Consider the following 25,669-nt stretch of genomic DNA (forward strand, 5'->3'; position numbering starts at 1 on the left):
GTTAGGAGAGCCAACAAACAGGTTTCTGAGACTCCCGAACACACAGGGGGAACCCCTGACCCTCCAATGTATACAGGAAAAAATGGTCTCAGAGAGATTAACTCAAATCACACCAGTGAATGATTTAAACCAACTCCCGGGTGTTCTTCCCACTGTGACACAGAAACCCAACGGTATGGCAGTCTGAAGTTGTGTTTGTTTTCGGAGAAAATGAACCCTTTCGTAGAACTTTCACCCCAGAGACTTCCATCACGGTAGGGCTCTACTACTGCTCAGGGTTTCCCACCTGATGGACTGTCTCCTACTTCAACACAGGGTTTCCTTTGGGTAGAGGGACCAGGTCACCGCACACAGGATGGCAGAAAAAAATATGCAGGCAAAGATGTTCCAAGAATAGCACAGAACAGTCTGGGATGTCGAGCTGCAGAGCCTGCGGAAGGCAAGCCACAGCCCCATGTCAAACCCAGCCACGTTGAGGACAGTGCGCTGGTGTGAGAATGGCCTATGATAAATTTTGGTGCATTTTACAAACCAAGAGTAACAGCAATCAGTTTGACTACAATACGTAGAGTACAGAGAGATCTAATTATTTGCTTCAACGCTCCATTATTTTTTCACTGACGGGGAGGACAAGGCTCCATCAATGTCAAAAATACCAGAAAGCAAAAAGGCTCCTCTCTTACGATGGTCAGGTTCTTCCAACATGTCCATTCTGGGCCACTGTTCAACTTCCCCTAACACAAAAATTCTCCCCTCTCTTTGTAAAAACTTTTCACGTTACTATGGACAACGAACTGAAAACTGAAAGGACACTGTACAGTACATGAATTGGGAGAGGAAGGGGTTGGAAGGAATTTGTTTGAGCCTGCGCAAAAGCCGGGAGGACAATCGGAGCTCGAAGACCGGAGAAAGTGCAGTGGGTTCTCTTACTCGTGGTAGTTTTACGGTCTCTAAAGTCTCCGCAGACGCCAAATTGGTGGAGACTGAATCATCCGCTCCTAGAGGACACACAGGGGGTAGATTCCCAGGAGCCTCTAGCGGCGACACTTCTGTAAACAACTCAATACATAATCTTGACTCGTGTGTTGAAGACACCACCCTATGCGTTGTCGGTTTACAACACCGAACTTGTGGCCAACAGCACTGCAGCTCAGGCCTGAAAGAAGCGGCTTAATACACTTCCTTTCCCCACCAGACGCCCATCACGGCTTTCTCGCCCTTAGGAACACCAGTTAGCACTTCAGCACTACACCTGGGGGCCATTTCAAATGGTGCAGTCACCAACAGAAAGCGCGAAACTGCCAGAGTAGCACTAAACACACCGTGAAACAGACATGTGATGACAGTGTGAGAGCCGAAACCAGAAGGCAGAGCACCCCTTTGTTCAAGCCCAGCTGGGCACCCGCATGTTGGGAGAATCAAAGTCTTTGCCCCTCCGCCCATGTCCCCGAGTGACAGGGAAGGTGCTCCGTGTACCGACTTGGGGGGGGGGGGGCCACAAATTTTAGCCGGTAGGCAGATCTGCAGAATTCACAAATACAACACCACGAATATACAAGGACCAACTGTGTAACTGATTAACCAAGATGATTAAAAAAAAAGGTCTCCATCTAGTGGCGACTTGGAGAATCACAAAGCTACTTAAGCTAAATTGGCAGAACTTGGCACAGAACAAAAAAGATTACACTCGCTAGTGGTTTGGGTTTTAGGTTGACTCGGGATGAAGTCACAGCTCTGAACTTACGTTAACAAATTTAAACTTTAAACGTACACAACAATACCGATCTCTATGTGAAAGTTCCACAGGGTAAGAAGGGAGAGGTTTAAGATTTTCCCTTTTTACTGGTAGTGGTTAGGATAGCTCACTTTAGGGGGAGCATTAAATGGCGATGTGGCCTTTGCATTTCGGTGCTGTTTTAGCCGTCTAGAAACACAGTGCCGGGGCCTAACAAAAATACAAGAAAGGATTCCGTTATTAATCCATGACCAGCGATAAAGCAGGATTAAGAAAATGATCATCTGGGGAAGCCTGGGTGGCTCAGTCAGTTGAACGTCCGACTTCGGCTCAGGTCATGATCTCACGGTTCGTGGGTTCGAGCCCCACATCAGGCTCTGTGCTGACAGCTCAGAGCCTGGAGTCTGTTTCAGATTCTGTGTCTCCCTCTCTCTCTGCCCCTCCCCCACTCACACTCTGTCTCCATCTCAAAAACAAATAAACATTTAAAAAATTTTTTTAAAGAAAATGATCATCATGCTCCTCCAATTCTAAAATGTCAGCATCTAAGTCAGCAAAAGACAAAAAACAATTCCACACGAGCCAGTGTTCTAGAAGAATGAGAACAGAATCAACGCAGTCAATCCAAGGAAGTTCTCTTCAGTTATTTTCTGTGGTGACTCTACATGCTCCGCCTCCAGGGGGCTGAGGGAAGGAGCTACTAAATCAGGACAAAGTGTGCATGTTACAAAGCGGCACAAATTAAAGAATGTTCGGGAATATGACACATCTTCACTGGATGTGAAGACATTAATACCAATAAACTAATGAGTACAACTGAATCGTCTCAGAAACCTGAGGAGTAGCAGAATTAAGACTCCATGAATGCAAAATATATAGAAGCATACCTAAATAGCCCAATGCATGTACTGAATTTAAGCCACAGACTATGCTGATACAGAGATGACGATTCCCGTGAGCTCTGGGAAAGTTCCAAGGGCAGAGAACCACTCTTGTCTCAAATAAAAAGGAAATCTTTTCGGCTTTTGAGTTAACCTTTTCCTTCTATTACTCAGTAAACAGGTCGGCTAACAACTCAATTATGCTTCGAGTAAGGATTTCGGACTCATTCTTTAACAAACTGAATTGGAAAACGTTGAAAACAAACATAATCCCTTCAAAACACTAATCCCCATAATTCACTTGATTTTCATTCTTGCCCACCAGATTTCAAAGTTTCTGGGGGAGAGAGGGAAGAAGACAAGGAAAGGAAAACGGGAATAAAAACCGATTCATTTAAGAATGTAAATTATTTCATTTTTTTTTATTACTTGACCTACCGTTAAGACAATCTATAACAAAAAGAATAGAGTATATCAGCACACACAGTATAACCAGACTAGTAAACCAGGAAACAATACAAAATGGTCCTTTGGCCATCTGTACTTTCTAGAGCAATAAATCTCTTAAATTCACTTAACCACGCCCGGAAACAATGACTTCTAAAGCCCTGAATATCAACTAAGACAAATTATGCCAGTTGTGGTTTCTCACATATACTCAAAGATTGCACAAAGAGAAAGCTTTAAATGTGATAACTTTTCAGTTTAGACTTAAAGTTCCTTAGATTAAAAACTACAAAAGGGAGTAAACAGCAAGCCAAATGATTTAAGAGCAAAACTCATTTAGAAGGCATTATATGTATCTAAATACACGTGAACATGATCATATACATATATGAAACTGTGCAAACTTACGGCATTCTAAATAATTCAGTTAAGTACAGTTTTGGCATTTAAACAAAGATTAAATCAAGCTTTAAGCTAATAAGAACAGAACTTTTATTTTTCATTTTTAAATAGAAAAGATAGCTAAACACAAAGTACAGATCAGAAAACCTTCATTTAGTGTAATTTTGAAAAATACAAAAATTTGTAATGTGGTGGCCATCACACTAAAACGTAAATAAAACCGCTTTCCCAGATTTATCCTCCAAACTTAGTTAACAACCTGAAAACCGTTCAAATCTATGAACCAAACCTGCCATGACCAATTTAAATTCCCCGGGAAAGGGCTGGAAGGGGACTGATAATCACAGCCAGTTGCCCACAGATGGAAAAACGCTTGCAGTCACTCCCCAATGTAACCGTACGTTATATATAAATCACAATGAAAACAAAAGTGCCTAACATGACAGAACTGTGAAATTTTGTTTAAAAAAAAATAACAAAAATAAAAATAAACCACTGGGTTATCACTGGTGCACATGGAATAATGGAACAGAGAAGGATGTTGAGGCTGGAAAAGACTGAAATACGGTGAAGACTCGAAACACAAGTTTGCTGTAAAACATCAAGAACGTTTGCCAGGGAAAGAAATGCTAAATGGAAAAGCGGAACTTCTCAACCTGGAAGAACAGAGACACGCCTCACCCCCCCCAGCCCGTGTAGAACACTCTTCCCAAATCTCCCGCCCCAGGGAATTTAGCGGCACAGAGACCCCAGCACTGAACTCTGTGCCCCTGGCACCTCTCCCTTTACCAACACCACCTCCATTTTTCTGCTAGGACATTCGTCCCGTGTGTTCTATTCCCAGCAAACCCAGTCTCCTGCAGTCGGTGTTTAATGAACACAGGAGGGAATCCCGGAGTCAACTGAACCACGTACATTTAGCCAAGAGCTCTAAGTTAATGACCAAGAGCGTAGGCCTCAAATCCTTATTCCCGACTCGGCATCTGGTGATCAGCATTTGGCACTAGCTGGGTAAATACGGGTCTAATCAGAATTTTTGAGCTGAGGCAGACGTAGTTAATCCGTAACTCAGTGTTTGCAGCCTAGATCTGGTTTCAAACTCAAAAGGCAGGGAGAGATAGCCACATCTACACATGGCAGAACTGGGAAACACTAACAACAGGACACAAGACCAGGAGAAGGGGCTTGACAAAAATTCTGATGAAAAGAAAAAAAAAAGAAAGAACTCAACAGATCACATCCATCCGATCCTTAGCAAAAATGGGCGTTTTCCCACCCTTAAGCTAGTTTAAGTACAGGCAGATGTCTTTCTGCTACACTAGGATTTTTCTAGGTCTGTTTTTCCTAATCCTCAGAGCTTAAGGAGAAATCATTAATTCTATAAAGCAGTACAGCACATGAGTACAGTCTAAAATATGCCTACGGTAACCGGAAAGTTGTGTCACTGAGCGACAGAAGCCCCTCGTGCTGTCACCCCCCTGCCCTACGTGGCCGGCGGCGCAGGGGGCGCCCCGCCCGGGCTGAGCAACTACCACTGCACAGAGAGAAAAGCAGTTAACGGCGGAGTCTCCACAGAACTCTGTTTATTTAACTGCGTCGGGGCATCCGGTCAACGCTCCACATGAAAAACGGTGCGATAGAAGCGACTTTGAATACAAACAGACGAGAAGCCGCCGTGCTGCCAGGAGGGGGGAAAGCCGTCTGCGCGAGGGAGGCACGGACCAGGGACAGGACGACAGGGAGGCACGGGAGGCGGGTCTCAGACAGACAGCGACACAAAACTGTTGTACTGCTGGATGTTTCGCTTGAGGATATCTGAGCACGGGCCGAGGACGCGCTCAAATCTGGGTCGGTCCAGCTTCACGCACTTCAAAGGGCCGCGAGCGACCACCGTGGCAGCGCGAGGACGGTTCATCAGGAGCGCGATCTCACCTGCGAAGGGGGGACACGGGTCAGGGGAGGCGGACGTCCCGGGAGCACCCCCGCGGGGGCGCTTCCAAGACACGGGGAGGCCGCGTCTACCGCTCTTCAAGCCCAGCACGGGCCCCACGACATCCGCACTTAAACACGACCGACAGGAGACCGTCGGCGACCGGACTACTGATGGGCAAAGGTCACAATCTCCCTCTCTCGGAGAGCCAAAAAGACTACAGTGAAAAAGTAAAATTCGGGAGAAAGACAGAACGAAGAGAGACCGCTCAGCGTTATCTCCCTGAGAGGGGACTCGAACTACGTACTTGAAGGACAGCCACGTACCGAAATAGTCAGAAGGCCCCAATCTTCCCACTTCGACAAACTCTTCGTTTTCTGACCGACGTTGTAGCACAGCAGCTGAGCCCTGTAATAAAACCACCAAATGGCAAAACAGATACTTTCAAATCCAGGGTGGCCCTCTGCAGATGCAAGTGGGGCTACTTTGTCCTAGAAAAATAAAAAATAAGATGCGGCGGCGATTTCAAATCCTCCCGTTCGCGTAGAAGATGACTCAAGAGAGTCACGACGTGAGCTCCAGTCCCCTTCTGCCCCACGGCCCTGCCGGAGCCCCTTCTCACACCCAGGAGCCAAAGGGCTGAGACTCGGGTTGGCAAACCGCAGCCGGGGGGGCCCAACCCGAACTCGCCGCCTGTTTTTATAAACGAAACGTTACAGGAACACACCAACGCATTTACACGCCGTCTCTGGCCGCTTCTGCGCTGCACTCTTGCGCTAAGAGTCGAAGTGCGAGCGCTGAGTCTTTGCGACAGAAACCCCACGTCTCACAAAGCCTCAGTCACTTACCAACTGGCCTTCCAAAGAAACAGTCGCTCGACTCCTGGCTTTTAGCAATTGACATCTACTGAGCCACATTCCTACAAAATCTGCTCTTTAGGCTCTGGTTGGCGGGCAGGAGTATCTGCTATGCATTTCCATGAATTGTGAAGATCGAAAACATAGTAGCTTTCAGCCTTTACACGCTTGCCTTTAACCCTTATTTGCCAAATGGTCCAGACATACGATTTTAACAAGGACGGTACAGACCCGTAATAGTTTGTTATGCTAAATGGGTAAGTTTCACTTGGCTTGCGTGATAAAAGATCGAGGAGCTCAGAATCTGGCCATTACTTCCTGAACAGCCCTTCCAGAACGGACTCCAACTCATTTAAAATACAGTGGCCTGGCACAACACCATTTCTAAGTGAAAGATAATTTTTAAATAAAATCTATCAGGTATTACTAAAAAGTGAAGCTGGAAATCAGAATGAGCCCCTTTTCTCTCTTATGGTGTACTGCTTTTTCCCCCCAATATCAAACACAGGCTCCGTTACCTCTAAAATAATGAAGAACTCGTCCCCTGGTTCACCCTGCACCACAATCTTCTGCCCATCCTCAAACTGAACAGGTTCCAACGCATCAGCGACTGTGAGACGTTCCCACTTGTCCAGAGATTCTGAAAGGCGAGAATCAAAAGAATTTCTCTACGCTAGTTGTCACTGCTAAAAATGTCAAAACTATCAAAACGATGAGTCACATAGCCATGCCCATTTAATATTCTAGTAGTGTTGCAGGTTCAACATGGCACCTCTCTTCAATCACCTCAAGTCTCACCAAGATCCTCCTACTACTTACAGATAACTCTTAGATCCTTACTTCAGTGGTCCAGTGGCCAGGTTAACTTATCAACTGCACCCAATGGTAAAGGAGTAAAAAATGTAATCATTAAGTCTTCCTAAAGAACACCATCAATGCAAATCAAGACCCAAAAGTCATAGAGAGTGTCGCCATCCGTACTATCCCAGAGGTTCACAGAAATAACTTACCTATTTAAACCCGAAGTTGAATTTATGAAACCCACGAGGAGAACCGGACAACAGTTCCCCAAAGCCAAACGGAAACCCAAGTCATTAAGTAAATGTAACCCTCTCAGAGAAAGGACAAACGAGGGGGGAGAAGTCAACTCGCTCTAACAAAATGGCAGAAGACTATTCCCTAAGAATCACCACCACCACCCCTCCCAGAGCAGGTTGTAACAACATCTGTGAGGCCATGAAACAAAATACAACTGTGTCCAGTTAACCTGCTTTACTCAATTTCAAGAAACTTCCAGCACTTCTTCAGAGAAAATCAGAAAATGACACCTAATTTTTCTACAGAGAAAAGGCATTCGTGGAAACGCTCGACTCTCCTGAACCAGTCAACTCACCGACAGAGCAACAGAGACAGAAATCAGAGGGGGAATGACTGCCAATGTCCATCAGCAAAGGAGGACACTTTTAGCCTTTCTGTCTCTCCCAGAGGAATGAGTAGCACATAATTCCAGGAAGTTTTTCCCACGTCCACCACTAGTAAAGAGGTGTGTCATAGACTAGTAGATTAAATACACTGTAAAATTACTTCTAACTTGGTCAAACTTCAACTTTGTGTTTTTCATTACTGTTAGCAAAAAAAAAAAAAAAAAAAAAAAAAAAAAAAGTGAGTTGATAACTAGGGCAGTTTTTATGACATAAGCATGTATCACTAACACTTCAATTTAACAATTCTCCGTGCAATCTTCCAAAACTCACCTAAAATAGATACTTTACTAAGAAACTCCTCATACATCTTCCGCTTTCTCAGCGTGCTTCCCTATAAACGGAAAAAAAAAAAGTGATCTTAAAAATGTGTAATTATCACATAATGCTGTGGAATAAATATTAAATGTTAAGTAAACATTAAAAAAGAAAAAAGTCAAAGCTTGCTGATGCTTCTTGATGCTTCGTGTTGAAGACGGCAAAGCCACTGGTTCAGCTTAATAAACAGCTGAGTAACTCGCTCTTAAGAGTCAGACCCGGCATGTGGCCAAAGAAGGTGCCTAGGACAACCAATTAATGAAATGCCAAACGCACCATCAATTCTCCAAAAGAGCTACCAAGTTACATGAGTGACTAGAGCTGAACGTATCTCCAGCCCAGGGTTCTTCCCCACGACCCCAATCTTCCACAGAACTAAGGAAAGAAAACGGCTACCACTTGTAGACCTTCTACAGAAAACAGTCCCCTAGCCCCCGACTTAACCAAGCTGTCTTATCTGTGAGGTTTGGTAAACGCCAAGTATCTGGAGGAAGGAGACGGGGGAGCACAGTCCTCTGGAACGTCCTTACAGGCGCGTATACGTCTACCTACACATACACATCCCCCAAATACAGCAAATGTTCGAAGTACGTCCAACTGCAGACTGTCAAATAGCCAGATAGGCACGGCACAAATTTAAGGAAACCATTCAAGAGGACGAATGCCAGCAGCTGGCACTTAACATCTGAAACTACTCTATACACCTGTCACAAGGTTCTACATGAGCAGAACGTTCCAATGGTTTTATCATTTTGTTCCTTCCTCCAGTCTTCCGAGGGGACGTCTGCACTACCGACAACCCCCCTGCCGTTTAGGGAAGCGGGTTACTTGCGAACAGCCGTAAGGCACTTCGTGCTCTCAGAAGCAGCACCTGGCAAGCTACCTGACGTGCAAATGGGGACGTTCCCAAACGTGGGCTGACCACTACAGACGCACCACATTTGTCTCCCATGTTATTTGCAGTCAGACATTTGTTCTAAAAGACCGGGCGATACGACTCAAACGCCCGTGACACAGACTGAATTCTACGTCGCACTCCAAGAGGCGTGCCGGCTCACCATGAGGATTCTTCTGTAGCTGTCCCGGTCGATACCCCACAGTTTCACATTCGTCTTTGCTTTGACAGTGGCGGCTCTAGGCGTTCCATAGATCAAAGCGAGTTCCCCAAAGCTGCCTCCTTCCCCAACGCTGGTTGCCCATTCGTTGTTGACATAGACCTAAAAGGCAAATGACAAAAGACCGGCTGTTTCCTACACACACAAACACACTGGGATGAAACACCTTCCAAGGAGCCAGAATACTGAACTTGGTTTCTAAACCGGAATACATGATGTTTGTAGTACACAGCAGCGCAAACCCGAGTGTCTGTGATTCACGGGCTTAATTACCCGACATGAGAACGTTCCCCACGGGGAGGATCAGGGCAGAGGTAAACGAAGCGCTAACCGCGTGTACATTTCGAGAGTGCCGTGCCTCCTGCAGACGGCACTGAACTAATGATCCTGCGACAGCAGTGCTGTTATTATGCCCATTTCCCTTGTAAACAAGGTTCACAGGATCAAGAGAGCTGTACCAAGTCTCAGCGCCAACTCCCAGGTCTGATGGACAGTCTCCCTCACATCTACCTTACCACACAGTAGGCACACGCACCTTAACCGGGGACTCCAGCAAGAGATTTAAACTGTATGTCTAGCAAACGAAATTGCCTTTCGATAGGTTAAAAAGTTTCTCTGTGTCATTTAAAATACCTGGCAAAAGATGTTGCTGGAATTTGACATACGAGGCTTTTAACAGCCCTTCAGAAACTCTTACAAGTAATCAGTATCGACACATTCACCTTTACGACTATCAACATATTTCTATTATTAAATCTTACATCCATCTCTCCTTGATCAATCACATAGAAGTTATCCCCTTCATCACCTAAAACAGAGTACAAAAAGTTAGGTGTATAATGCAAACTGAGGAAACATACATCAGAACTATCAAATTAATGTAAAAATAAATTTATTTTACAGAGGTGCCGTCAAAGAAAGCGTGTCATAAATTAACACAACCTTTCAGGAAGAAAAGTCCAACGATATATTTTTAAAGCCATAAAATTGATCAATTTTTTAGTCATCTCATGGTAAAGAACAGCTCTGAAAAATAACTTAAAAAGAAAAAAAAGCTGTATGTGTACAAAGACAGTACCCGTTACATGATCATGACAACAAAACAAACAGAGTAAGTAACAAAATATCAGACTATCACTACACTGGAAAACTCACGGATTATGAAGACCCACGAAAATATCAAGAGTAAATAAAAGAAAACAGGGGAGGGGGATACCCATAAGGTTAGATCCATGTTAATACACAAGGCAAAAAAGCTAAGAATCAGAAGCCCGAGAACCTTACAAACAGATGTGCTATGTGATTCAGAATGCAACTGCTTTGCCGCTTCCTACTTTATTTTACTCTGTAAGTGGTTAATAATATAAAGGATGTACGAAATATATATGGCTGTAAAATCTCACACAACATTCAAAATTAAAATGCAATATCCTCCAAAAGTTACTATAAACAAAACTGTATCAGATACTAGAGAAAACAGTAGTCCTTTAGGGAAAGTGTGCCTTTTAGTTCAAAGGATTTTTTTTTTTTTAACGTTTATTTATTTTAGAGACAGAGCATGAACGGGGGAGGGTCAGAGAGAGAGAGGGAGACACAGAATCCGAAACAGGCTCCAGGCTCTGAGCTGTCAGCACAGAGCCCGACGCGGGGCTTGAACTCACGGACCCCGAGATCATGACCTGAGCTGAAGTCGGACGCTTAACCGACTGAGCCACCCAGGCGCCCCGACTGAGTCACCCAGGCGCCCCAAACTTCAAAGGATTTTAACTTAAAAAAAAAAAAAAGGATCAGTTGAGCGGATCATGTGATTTTTAGCATCTGTCTTGTTGATGTGGTGGTGTAGGACACTGATTGATTTACAAATATCGAACCATTCTTGCATCCCCAGAATAAAGCCTGCTTGACTGTGATGAACGATCCTTTCAATGTCTTGCTGAATGTGAATATTTTGTTGAGGATTTTTGCATCTGTGTTCTCAGTGATATTGGCCTATAGTTTTCTTTTCCTGTGGTATCTGTCTGGTTTTGGCATCAGGGTAATGCTGGCCTTGGAGCATATACCTGGAAGCTTGCTTTCCTCCTCTATTTTTTCGAATGGTTAGAGGAGAACAGGTATTAACTTTACAAGGAACATACTTCAACACAACAAAAGGCCGTATGCAAAAAACAAACAGCTAACATCAGAATCAAAGGTGAAAAACTGAGAGCTTTCCCCTCTCTGTTCAGGAACAAGACAAGGATGTCCACTCTCACCACTTTTATTTAACACAGAACTGAAGTCCTAGCCACGGCAATCAGCACAAAAAAGAAATGAGGCATCCATATTGGCAAGAAGTTTCAACTGTCACTATCTGCAAACAACACAAACAACACTATACATAGAAAATCCTAAAGACTCCAACCAAAAACTACGAGAAGCAATTCATGAATTCAGTCAAGTGGCAGGATACAAAATTAATAGTCAGAAATCAACAGCATTTTTATACACTAGAACAAAGTAGCAGGAAGAGAAATTTAAAAAGTAACACCATTTACAAGTGCACCAAAAAGGAATAAACTACCGAGGAATAAACCAAAGAGGTAAAAGATCTGTACTCTAAAAACCGTAAATCACAAGTGACAGAAATGAAAGATGACAAAGACAAACAGAAAGCTATTCCATGGTCATAGGACTAAAAGAGTTAATGTTGTTAAAATGTTCATATTACCTAAAGCAATCTACAGACTCAGTATGACCCCTATCAAAATACCAACAGCATTTTTCACAAAACTAGAATAATACTAAAAATTTGTATGGCAGCACAGAAGACCCCAAATAACCAAAGCAATCCCAAGAAAAACAAAGCTGGAGGTATCACAATACCAGATAGACTTCAAGATATACTACAAAGTTCAGTAAACAAAACAGTACGGTACTAACACAAAACGAGACACACAGATCAAGAAAACAGAACAGAGCCTAGAAATAAACACACAAGTATATGCTCACTTAATCTACGACAAAGGAAGCAAGAATACACAATGGCGAAAAGACAATTTCTTCAACAAATGGTGCTGGGGAAACTGGACACTACGTGCAAAAGAATGAAACTGGGCCACTTTCTAACATAATACACAAAAATAAACTCAAAATGGATTAAGGATCTAAATATGAGACCTGAAACCATAAAAATCCTGTAAGAGAAAACAGTATTTCTCTCCCGTCAGCCACAGCAACATTTTTCTAGATACGTCTCCACAGGCAAGGGACTACATCAAAATCAAAAGCTTTCGCAGGGGCCCCTGGGTGACTCAGTCGGTTTGGCATCTGACTCTCTCGATCTTGGCTCAGGTCATGATCCCAGGGTCCTGACATTGAGCTCCCCATCAGGCTCTGTGCTATTAGCGCAGACCCTGCTTGGGCTTTTCTCTCTCTCAAAATAAATAAATTTACTTAAAAAACAAAAGTTTTTGCACAGCAAAACTTTTAAAATGTGTATTTATTAGTATTATTTAATATTATAATTTATATAATATATAATAACATATTAATATTTTGCACAGAAAACTTTCTTTAGTATTTATTTTTGAGAGACAGAGACAGAGAGTACAAGTGGGGGAGGGGTAAAGAGAGGGAGACAGAATCCAAAGCAGGCTGCAGGCTCCAGGCTCCGAGCTGTCAGCACAGAGCCCAACGCGGGGCTTGAACTCATGACCCGCCAGATCATGACCTGAGCCAAAGTCGGACGCCTAACTGACTGAGCCACCCAGGCACCCGTGTGTGAATTTTTAATATAAATGCGGGGACATAAAGCATTAACGCAAGTCAAAATGTCTCAGTGAACACGTTTCAGCAGTTTAACTTTATATAACGATAATAAATAAACCTGTTACGTTTTTCTGGACAATGCCAACCTTTGGATTTTCTTAAAACAAGTATATTGATGACAACTAAATAGTGTTTGCAGCATTCTCATCAGACAGCAGATGTGATCCATTCACTATGCTTTTCTAACTGAGTTGTCCTACACGCAAGTACATGTTTTTAACGTTGTTGATCTTCTGTGCTGTCCATGTTAAGTCTGCTATTAGAATACGTTAAACCATTTTAAAAAATGAAAAATAGAAATACCAGTGATCCAATAATTCCACTACTGGGTATTTACCCGAAAAAAATGAACACACGAATTTGAAAAGATCTATGCAGCCCTATGTTTACCGCAGCACTGTTTACAATAGCCAAGATATAGAAGTACCCTAAGTGTCCATCCACAGGTGAATGAATAAGGAAAATAATGGAACATTATACAGCCATAAAAAAAAAAATCAGAAGACCGTGCCATTTGCAACAACATGGATGGACATAGAGTGCATTATTCTAAGTAAAATAAGTCAGATTGAGAAAGACAAATATGCTATGACTCCACTCACAAGTAGAGTCTTAAAGAAAAAGTACACGCACCCACAAATGAACAGACACCTGAAAAGCAGAATCAGACCTATAAATACAGAGAACAAACCGAAGGCTGCCAGGGGGGTGGGGGGAAGGGCAAAATGGGCAAAGGGAAGTGGGACAGGCTTCCGGTCACAGAATGAGTGAGTCACGGAGAAGAAAGGCACAGCCTAGGGGATTCAGTCAGTGACACCGTCATAGTCCTATAAAGGCACCGGTGGTACTACAGCCGTGGTGAACACAGCTTAATGTACAAACTTGTCAAATCAGTAAATGGTACACCTGAAAACGATATAACATTGTGTGTCAACGATAAAAAAAAAAAAAAGAAAGAAAATCGGAAAATCCAGCAGTAGGACAGAAGGAAAATGGCAGGCCGAAAAGAAGAAAACGAACTCCAATTAACAAAATCCTGCAGGCCCACAGCACTACAGGCCGCGGAAGCGGCAGCCCTTACCTTGCTGAATCACGGTCTCTCCGGCAATAAAGGAAACCGGAAACATGGCATCGAAAATATCACTGCAAGACACACAAGGCCTCAAGTCACATCTCATGTGCATCTTCTATGGATTTCAAACACCACCCTTTGACTTAAAGCTCCCAGATCTTCAGCCTGGACCGTCATCGGGTGAAAGATTATCAAAACTTGCCGCAGTGAGCAGACTAGTTTGGGACCACGGGTGTTCTGAAAAAACCGTATAACCAAGAACCCGAACCTACCTTCTCTCATTGTCATCAAGATGTGAAAAGAGCACATTCTTTTCAATGGCTTTGGCTAAAGCAGCCATTGTCTTATAATCTTTTGGTATAACCTGGAAAAGAACAGAAGATCCAATGACAATTCCATAAACCAAAACCAGATCATGTCTGAACGTGCATTTCAATTAAACGTCAAGATACGCTATGGTATTTAAACAAGACTGCTTTGAGTTAACTATTTAACACAACACACTTGTACTATCTGTGATCTACAAAGTACTCAATAAATATTGACTGACTAATCCCCTTTCCTACAACCAAGCCTATATTGAAGGCTCATGCTTGGTTTCCAGTCAACGACTAAAGTCACAAACCGTAACACCTTGCAAGGTCATTATTCTGAGGCAAAACTAAGCAGTTTATGACAATTAGCCATTTTTTAAACTGTGACCACGTACTATGAGCTTCACAAGCCTCTCGTCAGGACAACTCTCTTCCCCTTCAGGCCAATAGCAGAACTCAAAATGGCAGGCTGGCTCCAAGGAAGAGCCAAAAGGAGGAAGGAAGCTTCCAGGATAAAAGGTTCAAAGTCGCAACATGAGTTACGGGATGTCAAAAAGAAACCATGATTCAAGAGAAAAAACACTGCCCGCTTCTTCTACTGCAAAGCAACCGGAAAAGAAAACCCCCCAAATACAACCATTCGCTGTTTTACAATCATTATTAGTTATTTCCTCTAACAGCATGTTAGTACAGTAACTTGTTCCCCGGGACCCAAGAACTGTACAGGACGAAGTACAACCCATCCTGTGTTTTACTACTCAAAATGGTGCAGGCATCACCACAGGCGGCTAGCGGACGACCACGTGGGTCCCGAAAACATTGCCCCATCGTGCGGACAGCAGAACTACCTTTCTAACGTACGACGCAGCATCTTCCTCCGTGTAGACTTCAGCACTGATGGCACCTCGTCGCCTCCGGCCCTTAACCACTGGGTTGGGTGGGGGAGGAGAGATCTCATCCTCCCTCGAATCTGCACGGGCGCTGCTCGCCTTCTGCAGATTCTGAATCTGTTTTGCCTCCTCCTGAAAAAAATTACACGTTTATAAATGAGATCCTTCAGCATGTCAATTTGGTCTTCTCGTATCCTCCCTAGTGTGACCCAATCTCAATCACTGCAGATCTCTTCCTCTGTTACCAATGTGAAAGTGAAGGGGGAAAAGGCCATTCCAAATGCAAAAAAAATGGAGTCGAGTTTGAAAAGAAATACTCTGAAAGGGCTATACTGTTTCCTCAGATGATAATAGACACCATATTTAATAATAAACAAAAGCCATTAGTACAAGGACACATAACATGCAAATAAAAAATTAGATACTGGTTATGGTAACACATTGGCAACAATGCCTTGTAATAATGCACACAACAGCAATAAACTGCGAAACAAAATCCTGGGGAATTAGGTTTCCGTATGCTGCTACAGATAGCATGAAGATTCCCCACCACACACAGACCCCAAAAGAACTGTTACCTAGAAATAACCACTCAGGCACAGCAAAGTGATACAACAATGTCTAGGTTACTGGGTTATTTCCTTAATTCACTTAAGTATTCTCTGGATCTGCCATGTCAAGTCGATGCTAGGAAAAGACAATGCCAAAACCAACAGGAAAGGGTCCTAAGCCTATGGAATTCATATTCTGGCTGGAGTCTCAGATATAAACAAACTATGAAATGATGTGATGGTAACCAAGAATTTAAGTAAGATCAGATCTAATAATATTTCTCCCAAAGGAGCTATAAGCATTCTTCATTATCTCTATTATTTATATTCTTTAATACCTTTATTATTTATTATTCATTACACCGAAATTAAAACCAAAAGTTCACTTGTTTTTAAAATCTCATTACATCAATTCATATAAAAACTGAGATAAACTCTTTAATATTCTTACTTTTCAGATCCAGGGCCTTAAAAAGAAATGCCTCTTAACTGTGCAGTAAAGAAAGTTATTATACTTGATATAAAATAAAAATGAAAAAAAAAAACAAAAAAACCCAAGAACGTATTCTCTACTATGCTCTCATTCACTTGACTCATGCATTCTCCATTATTTTTCTAAACCATTTTTCAAATTCTAAATGAACTTATTCGCATTTACTGATAATTTCAAAAAGATTTTTGATAAAAGAAATTAATGAGATGCCTACTTTTTCTCTGACATGGTATTTAGCCCTGCTTCTGCAAATAAAAGAGCTTATATATGCCACAACAAAGCCTAGGGTGATAACCATCAAGGTATTAACAATGTTAATTTCTATTAGGAAAATCATGCCTGATTTTTATTCTTTTCTGGAGAGAAGGTTTGGCTTTATTTTTCTCATTTCTCTGGATTTTCTAATTTTCAAACTTAGAAGAAAACACAGTAAGAAAAACATACAATGAAAACAGTCTTACTATGCTTTATGCTAAATTACAAATGCATTTACTTCTTGACCAACTAATCCAGAAATTCTACTTCTAAGAATTTATTCCAACATATACATATATGTGATAAAACATATATACTAAGTTGCTCATTGTATCATTTGTAATAGTCTGTAATAGCCTAACAGTGGAAACCAAAATGGTCCTCAATGATTAAATAAATTACAGTTTTTCCATACAATGGAATGCCATGCACCTGCTGGAAAACAGGAAGCTTTTTTATATATGAATTTGTACGTAAATGCCCATATATTATCTATACAAAACTGGCTGCACTCAAGAAGACAATGGAATGGGACTTTTTACTACATATTTATATAGTATTATAGAACAACGTACAATTTTACTCAGATAAAATATCTTACATACTATGTTAGATTATGTATTTATATAGCAAACAGATGTCATACATTTCATTATATTTTATTATGTCACACCCTTTTGTACTTGCAAAATTTTGAACCATGTGCAAACATGTAACCATTTTCTTTAAAACTACATTTTTCAGAGGGGCGCCTGGGCAGTCAGTCGGTTGAGCAGCTGACTTCAGCTCGGGTCACGATCTCACGGTCTGTGAGTTCAAGCCCGGAGAAGGGCTCTGTGATGACAGCCCAGGGCCTGGAGCCTGCTTTGGATTCTGTGTCTCCCTCTCTTTCTGCTTCTCCCCTGCTTGCGCTCTCTCTCTAAAACTAAATAAATGTTTTAAAAAAAAATTTTTTTTAAACACATTTTTCAGAAAACCCACTTCATTTTCCTTCTGGTAATTCCAATAACCAGTAAGTTTTCCCACCTCATACTAACAAAGAACTATAAAACTCGTGTCTCCTCAAATTTAGCTGAAGGCCATAAATTAAAACACAAATTCTACCTCCAAAAATCTGTCATTGGCATTTCACAAAAATTTCACGAAAAATGACACAAACGGCATCTCATTTAGAACGACATCTAAATGAATTTTTAAGATAATTTTTAAGGACCAAAGCATTTTGATTTTTAACATTGTTTCGTGGATCCTCTTTACACAGCAATCAGATATAACCTCATCTTGGTGACTCACAGCCATTACTGAGATCGAATCCTAGTACATATTAGCATACGTTTTTATATCCTTTTCCTTGCTGTCGTCATTCTGCTGCCAGCCTCTCCCCTCCTCGGTTTTCCCACTTATTAAAACAAAAGCCAAAAGGAGCCAAAAACACACCAAAAAACCCTCCTAATCTACTTCATGGCTGCCGGCATTCGTCCTCGAGTTTAAGTTCACAGCGTCCCCACCACTTACTTAACAGGCTTCCAACAATTACTCGTTCTCTCTCCCCCCTCGCCGTTCCACTCTTCCCCACAGGGGAGACAAACTTCCAAGCAAATGGACGTGGGGCGTGGCCTTGGAACGTAAGTGGACGCACCATACTGCGCCCACTTTGATGGTTTGCCCTGCTTGGGCTTCTGGTGGTTCTCGCCTCGAGCAACAGCATGCTCTATACCGTGGCTGCTCCTTGCACTCAGCTCCAGAACAAGAAACACGTGGAGTCAGGAAGACAGGAGGGGCTGAGCCCAGAAGAGCTGCCCAGGACCGTGAAATAAGGTCTTCTGTAGTCAGCCACTGCAATCGGGGGCTCTATGTAGAGTAAGCCACTGGGATTGGGGTGGGGGAGGAGGGGGTCGTATGCCGCCCCAGTACAAGTTAACTGCCACACCACGTGTACACAGCCACGTCACTCCGCTTCTGAGTTTTACCCGCTACCTCTTAACGTGGTGATAGTCACCTACCTCTCACATCTGAAATGAGGAGTATGTATGTGTGCAAAGTGCTTCACACAGAACCTGGCACTCAGTGGAGACACTCAGTGGTCACGGCAATTAAAATTCCTCTGACCTATCAGACAGGCAAGGTTCTAACAAATACATGCACAAGTGCGGACTTCAATTTCAGATGACAGTCTGAAGTAAAACGCAGAAGCTTTCCAATGGACCAATTGTGAGTCTGGGGCACACTTCTCGTTGAGTAGCTCAAGGTACCAGAAACACGACCCCTGGTTAACACAGGAAAGGAGGTGACAAGAATGTGACTGTGTATTTCCAGACATACTAAACCCAACACCTAACGTACAGAACAACGACCTGTGGAAAAGTTGAAAATCTAGTTCCTTAAAAGCCCAGATATCTACACTGGACCCTGGCTAAAGGAATGTGCGCGTGTGAAATAAAGACCCTTGAGTTACAGGAAGGAGTGTGTCAGCCAGGACTTTTGTTAAGAGGTAAAGAGGCTAATACACATTAAATCTAAAAATCCCATCTGCAGAACACTCCGTTAAGGACGCTTTCTTGCCTCCCTGTCAGGGAGGCTTCCGCAGCGCGAGGGTGAGCCCAGGCGCCGCAGTGACCACACACTCCATGTTCCCTATAAAAAGACACACCCTTAATGTCCCACCCACTTCATTCCCTCATCCGCTGGTTTCTATTGATGTCTGAAGCGAAGAGGGATCACCTTACAGTGACCCATTTCAGAACCAGATCTCCAGGAACGCACTTTATTTCAAAACAGGGAACGCCCACGGCAGCCTGGCTCTACAGTATTTCACGAACCATTTGGAAATTGCTTACAACGGAGCAAACGAGACTTTCTAATACAATTCTAAAACAGCGAGGCCACGTTCCTGGGAACCGGTTAGTTGTTCTTTTGTTGTTAATTATCTTAATCATGGTACTAAACACCAATTTTAGCAAACACCTTTTCAACAAAACAGTAGTAGAAAATGTCTGATCACCGAGCTACCCAAACACTTTTAAAATCTTAGTATACACAGATTCTTCACTAATATGGTATGCCACTTAAAAGATTTTCCAGGGGCGCCTGGGTGGCGCAGTCGGTTAAGCGCCCGACTTCAGCCAGGTCACGATCTCGCGGTCCGTGAGTTCGAGCCCCGCGTCAGGCTCTGGGCTGACGGCTCGGAGCCTGGAGCCTGTTTCCGATTCTGTGTCTCCCTCTCTCTCTGCCCCTCCCCCGTTCATGCTCTGTCTCTCTCTGTCCCAAAAATAAATAAACGTTGAAAAAAACTAAATAAATAAATAAATAAAAGATTTTCCAAACAAATGGGATCTATTACAAATATTTCTATTATACAATTAAATAATTAATCACCACATACCTAAGAAATGCCTCCCAAGTGGTTCATAATCATTTCAAACCACATCAAAGCTTCAGTATGTATAAAAAAAACCTGTAAACTTATCTCAATTTACAGAAACAAATCAAACTACTGAAAGCATTTAACGTTCCAGACTTTCTCATTCATCATTTCTTGAGGGAAGTGAACTGAAGCATTGTCCTTGATTACCATTCGGCTTAGAAAAGCACTTAGCATATCCTTAGGTCACAGTGACACACGCAATGAGGATGAACGATAAAGAAAAAAAAACTGAATTGTTCTTTTTCAAGAGGAAACAAGTCCTGACCAAAACCGTAAGTAAAGGAAAATTCCAACACCGGTCACGTCACCCTTCGCGTCTCTGCTCTACAGTCCGACTCATCTGAGATACACTCCACAGTGAAACGGACGCCTGTGCTTCAGATCCCTCGCTTTATCAGAAGCTAGACTCAAATGCTTCATTACATTAGTTTTAAAAGGTGAAAGAAGGTCTATGAAGCTCACTCGTTTTGTGGAAGGAAACGAAAGCATTAGCTGCTTTCAAGCACTGTAGAACTTCTCGTGTCCTACAACCGCTACCTCTGATCAACCGTATCTAGTTATTTTAATCAGGTTTATGGGGGGCGCCTGGGTGGCGCAGTCGGTTAAGCGTCCGACTTCAGCCAGGTCACGATCTCGCGGTCCGTGAGTTCGAGCCCCGCGTCGGGCTCTGGGCTGATGGCTCAGAGCCTGGAGCCCGTTTCCGATTCTGTGTCTCCCTCTCTCTCTGCCCCTCCCCCGCTCATACTCTGTCTCTCTCTGTCCCAAAAATAAATAAACGTTGAAAAAAAAAAAATTAAAAAAAAAAAATCAGGTTTATGGGTCAATTAAAACGGTTACAAGGGACTACTGTTTAGAAGCCCTCCGTTGCCCAGCTAAACTCGCCATGCAGGTTTGTTTTGAGGCATTCTACTGATCACGAAGTTAAAAATTACTAGAAATGCCTTAACTGCACTTCTTTTTGTGAAACTCTAGTTTAGATTTCTCGTTTGGTCCAAATGCCTTTTCTTCCAAGTGGTACAAATTGGGGACATTCGACGGCGTTACGTGTAACAGTCGCCGGGGTCGTCGGGTCTCCCGCGTGTATTTTTACCTTCTCCAGCCTCTCGAAGTATTCCCTGAGGAATGCCATGGGTCGCTCGGGCCGGGCAGTGCACAACTGCACGATGGAATCCTTGAGCAGCGCCTGGATGTTGTGCTTCTGGACGTAGAGCTCGCACTCGCGGAGGCTGCGCTCCTCATCACTGGCGGTGCTGCCGGAGGCCATGGCTGTCTGCGGGCGAAAACACACACACAGGCTTGGGCAAACGACTGCTAAAGAGCACATGACGAGCTGGCCTTTGACTGAAATTCATCAGGCAACTGAATCACAAGGGCTTTTTTTTTCCGGAGATTTTCTTTTTTTAAACAGGGAGGTGGGGGTTCGTGAAGAAAATATGTAAAGAAATAAATAGCATTCTTCCAAAGAAGCGTTTCATTTAGTTCCTGGCGCGGGATCTGGGTTCTGCAGGCAGCAACAGTAAGAGGCAAGAACCCGCGCTCCTGGGAGGAAGGATCAGCCACTATCCCCCGCGGAGGAGGGCCACTGAGGAGTCAGGACCCTAAGGGAATTTCATTCAGTTCTCCCCCTGCAAAGAAATCACGATGACGTGGGAAGCGTGTAAATGGCAAACAGGACAGAGAATTACAAGTGCACACAAGTCCGCTCTAAGTGAAAGCAAGGAAGCACAATGAAGAACTTCCGACATTCCCTGTACCTAACTCCTATCCTGGGCGAGTGTCCTAATGTCGCTCAACAAACCCCTGGAGCAAAGGATCTGATTAGCCAACCACTAGCATAATCAAAATTTCTAAAAACACAAAATGATCTCCAGACGAATTTTAAAAGCAACCTTTTATTCCAGATTCTTTTATAAAATCCCAGCCCTAAGTGATAACAAACACACTGGTAAAAGAAAAGAGCCTTAACAGAAAAAAACAAAAGCAAAAACCAACCAAAGAAACTTCCCAAATAAATCATATAAGATTTGGGCAGGTAAATGTCAAAACATTTTCTTTGACTGGGCAGAAAAATGCTAAAACAGGTTAAATTTTAAATTACATGAAAGGGGCGCCTGGGTGGCTCAGTCGGTTGAGCGTCCGACTTCAGCTCAGGTCATGATCTCACAGTCCGTGAGTTCAAGCCCCACATCGGGCTCTGTGCTGACAGCTTGGGGCGTGGAGCCTGCTTCGGATTCTGTGTCTCCCTCTCTCTCTGCCCCTCCCCTGCTCATGCTCTCTCTCTGTCTCAAAAATAAATAAAAACATTTTAAAAAGTGTACATGAAGATATCAATAGATAAACTGCATTTAATGAATTTTTAGAGGATTCAAACTACCTGGATGTAAAGTAAAGTAAGTAGAAATATAACAGCAGCTAACTTTACCCCAGAATTTAAAGCTTACCAGTTTAACAACACAGTCATAAGTTATTTTCCTTCCAACTCCTAATTATTAAGCCATTAAGATTAGAAAATAAAATTGAGGTCCTCTCCCCCTCCCAGATGAATTCAATACACATCAGTCTTTTCCAAATATAATGCACACGAAACCAGAGAGGAAACTCTAAATTTAAAAGAAAAAAAGAAACACCAGATTATGAGCCAAAGTGCTACACTGTTATTCATTTTGTTTTGACAAATAAAGGTCAATAACAAGCAGACTAATTTTTTTTAACGTTTATTCATTTTTGAGAGACAGAGAGAGACAGAGCATGAGCAGGGGAGGCGCAGAGAGAGAGGGAGACACAGAATCCAAAGCAGGCTCCAGGCTCTGAGCTGTCAACACAGAGCCCGATGCGGGGCTCGAACCCAGACTGTGAGATCCTGACCTGAGCCAAAGTCGGACTCCCAACCGCTCAACGGACTGAGCCACACAGGCGCCCCACAAGCAGACTAGTTAACAGACCATGAGAAAGTCTGTAGCTCCCTGACAAGCACATAAATTAAAAGCCACAGAAAAAGAACCACGCTACTTCAGAAATACACAATAAAAAAAAAAAAAAAAGGTTCTTTAATTTTGGATTTATACCAGCCACTTTTCCAGGTCAGACCGTCATACGAACTGATAATCCACTTCAGTGAATTTTCTACATTTCAAATAATGCCAAAGGCCACCAAGAACAATGATAAATCAGATCTTTTATGCTCCAAAATATTCCGACATGTTTCAGGAATATCAATCCATGTATTCAACTGATCAGAGAAATCATTCAAAGATCACGACTCTGGCTGGTAGAAATGAGAGAACTGGGTCTAACAAGTGAAACTGACCTTTTGCTTGAAACAAAGTCTTAAAAAGAACACACTGGCTGGTCTTCCTGAGGGAGCAAATTAACAAAAATGCCCCAAGATTAATGCGGTCACCATGTGAACCCCTTAATCCAAACTTGACTGTCTTAGTATTTTTAATCGGATATACTCTGTATTCCTTCTTAAAACTAAGAGCCCAACAATTTAGCTTCTCCCCTCCCCCCGCAAAATTATTTAACTCCTTTTAAACTTTCACTGCATTGTACCTGCTCATAAGAAAACTCCGTTTTCTTTTGTCAATTCAATTGTGATAAAATTCAGTTTCAAAAGGATTACATGAGAGGGCATATTTAACACACTTTTGGGAAACTTGCTGATTCAGACCGCAGACCCTCAGACCAGCCAGAAACACTTCCTTTGGGTCATCTTGAGAAAGCGTTCTTTCTTTCCTCTGCTAGAAAGACCAGTCGCTTGACAATCTCTGAAAGTAGCTGTTTGGCATTACACCTGCACTGCGCTGCAGGGGTTAATAGGGACCATGTACTTATTTTCGAGAGAAAGGACAGAAGAGTGCCCTTCACTTCACTCATGCCACAATCATGGCCACAGAATGAAGAAGGGAGGCCTATCCTTCCTTCATCCTACTCTAGTCGGAAGGCCACGACGGTGGCGAAAAGACGGAGGAAGGACGGGGACGAAGATCAGAAAAAGGGAGGTGAAAGGGGACAAAATGAAATTCAGGAGCCAAGCTAAAATCACGGAGCAGGGGGGAGGAGGGGAGCACCCGGAAGGCTTTCCCGGGGAAAGAAAGCCACTGCTGGGGAGGAGGACAAGGAGGCCCTAGAAAGAAAAACGAGAACGGCCGAGTCTCAGCCAGCAATGCTAGGGGGAACGATGGCGGATTCCAGTAAAATCGAACTGATGTCCTTCAGGAAATGGGGGAGGGCGAGCGAGGAGGCCGCGGCGCGCGGGTGCGGAGGCGGCAGGGGCGCGATGGCCGCGGAGGGCCGGGGGCCCCAGCGCCGCCGAGCGCGGGGAACGCGCGCGGGCGGGGCGGCCGGTGAGCCCCGCACCGGAGCAGTCCCGGCGACCCGGGGGCCTCGGAGCCGCAGACTCGGGGCCGGGGGCGCGGCCCGGGGCGTGAGGCCTACGGGGAGGCGCCCGCTGGGGCCGGGGAGGGGCAGGGGGTGCGGCCATCCCCCTGCAGGTCGCTCCCCGTGACGCCATCTTGGATCGGTCCAGCGCCCCCAAACGGGCGGCGGGGCCGCGAAGCTCGGCGCGTCGGGGACCCCTGGTCGACCCCACTCACCTGGGCACGGGCGGCGGCGGACGCGGGACAGCGGGTGCGAGGCTGCGGCTGGCTGAGCTGTCCGGGCGCTTCCCTCCCAGCCCCGCTCTACTCTGCGGTAGCGGCTCCGCGGCGGCTCCACCGGAAACGACCCGGCTGCAACCAATCAGCGCCCGACTGCTGACGTCAATGCGCCTCGCTCTGGCCAGAGCCGTCGCCTTGGCAACCTTAAAGGCGCAGCGGCCCGGGTTCCTCTTTAGCCCCTCTTAGAAGGACCCTGGCCCCTCCACGCCCTAGAATCGTTCTTCCGCTCTCCTTTCTAATCTAACCTTGTCCCCCACTCGCAGCCCTTTCCTCCCACCCGCCTCTTATCCTTTCCCCACTCTCTCCAGCCCGACGCTCCCCTCCTTCCGTTCACCTGCCCCCCTTACCTGTTCCTGTCTGGATACCACAGGTCCCCTTTATTCTTCCTTCTGCTCTCCGCTCGTCGATGGCGCGGCTTGGGGGAGCTCCCCACTCTGCTCGGCCCCTCGCCTCCACTCCTCACTCCGCCCCACTCTCACTCCCGCCTCCCTCGCCGCCTCTGCCTTTTCTCCCTCCCTCCAGCCCCCACCCCCAACCCGGGCGGACCCACGTGGGGCGTCTCGGATGACAGGTGGGCGACTCCGCCCCGCAGCCCCTTGCTGGGGGAGGACGCGGGGCCGGGGTGGGGTGATCCCTGCCGTTTCCAGGCCCCGGAGGAGGCGGCGGCCGCGGCGGATCCGCGGCAGCGGCGGATGCCCAGGATGAGCACGCCCGGCCGCGCATCCTGTGCCTGGCCTGCACCGCGCGGGCCTCCGGGCACGGGCCCGCCATCCGGTCCAGGAAATCCGAGCCCTGCCGAGCGTCCGCTTGGCTGATCGGGCCGCTCTCCCCTCCGGGGGTGCTGTCGTCAGTGGAGGCCAAGCCGGTCTGTGGGCCCGAGACACTGAAAAGGACTTGTCAGGGTGCATCTAGAACCTGAAACGCACACCCCCTCCCCTCCATCATGACGCCTGACCCGGCATGGGGAGAAGTTACAAAGGGTGCAGATAGGCGCAAACCCTCTGTGACCACACGAGAAATCTCAACTGCCTGCAAAACC

The 25,669-nt window shown here is 44.6% G+C and overlaps 1 protein-coding gene across 2 annotated transcripts; it reads right to left on the reverse strand.

The window, feature by feature from the left end:
- Window positions 1-3,009: 3,009 nt before the first annotated feature.
- Window positions 3,010-25,066, reverse strand: PRKAR1A (protein kinase cAMP-dependent type I regulatory subunit alpha). 2 transcript variants are annotated; one of them, XM_047081520.1, is made up of 11 exons: window positions 24,978-25,066; window positions 21,063-21,242; window positions 15,208-15,381; window positions 14,318-14,409; window positions 14,055-14,116; window positions 9,928-9,974; window positions 9,110-9,268; window positions 8,007-8,067; window positions 6,771-6,892; window positions 5,722-5,803; window positions 3,010-5,397 (listed from the first exon to the last, which is right to left on the reverse strand). In XM_047081520.1, the coding sequence occupies exons 2-11, from the start codon at window positions 21,234-21,236 to the stop codon at window positions 5,225-5,227; spliced, it is 1,146 nt and encodes a 381-aa protein (XP_046937476.1). In that variant the 5' UTR covers window positions 21,237-21,242; window positions 24,978-25,066; the 3' UTR covers window positions 3,010-5,224. The 2 variants fall into 2 exon arrangements, with proteins under 2 accessions (XP_046937476.1, XP_046937474.1); XM_047081518.1 differs by lacking the exon at window positions 24,978-25,066 and adding an exon at window positions 24,568-24,702.
- Window positions 25,067-25,669: the final 603 nt, after the last annotated feature.

The sequence above is a fragment of the Lynx rufus genome, unplaced genomic scaffold, assembly GCF_022079265.1.
Source record: "Lynx rufus isolate CCGP_SWC_20201006 ecotype Redwood Valley unplaced genomic scaffold, mLynRuf1.p SCAF_18, whole genome shotgun sequence".
In the NCBI taxonomy this organism is placed as follows: domain Eukaryota; kingdom Metazoa; phylum Chordata; class Mammalia; order Carnivora; family Felidae; genus Lynx; species Lynx rufus.

What these genes read in the sequence shown, in the direction of transcription:
- PRKAR1A (XM_047081520.1), bottom strand. Translation starts at nt 21,236, where the DNA reads ATGGCCTCCGGCAGCACCGCCAGTGATGAGGAGCGCAGCCTCCGCGAG. An exon ending in CTGCGTCGTACGTTAGAAAG is followed by an intron (nt 14,410 to 15,207) that starts GTAGTTCTGCTG and finishes GTTCTTTTCCAG; the next exon opens with GTTATACCAAAAGATTATAA. An exon ending in TAGTAAAGTATCTATTTTAG is followed by an intron (nt 6,893 to 8,006) that starts GTGAGTTTTGGA and finishes CTCGCCTTTCAG; the next exon opens with AATCTCTGGACAAGTGGGAA.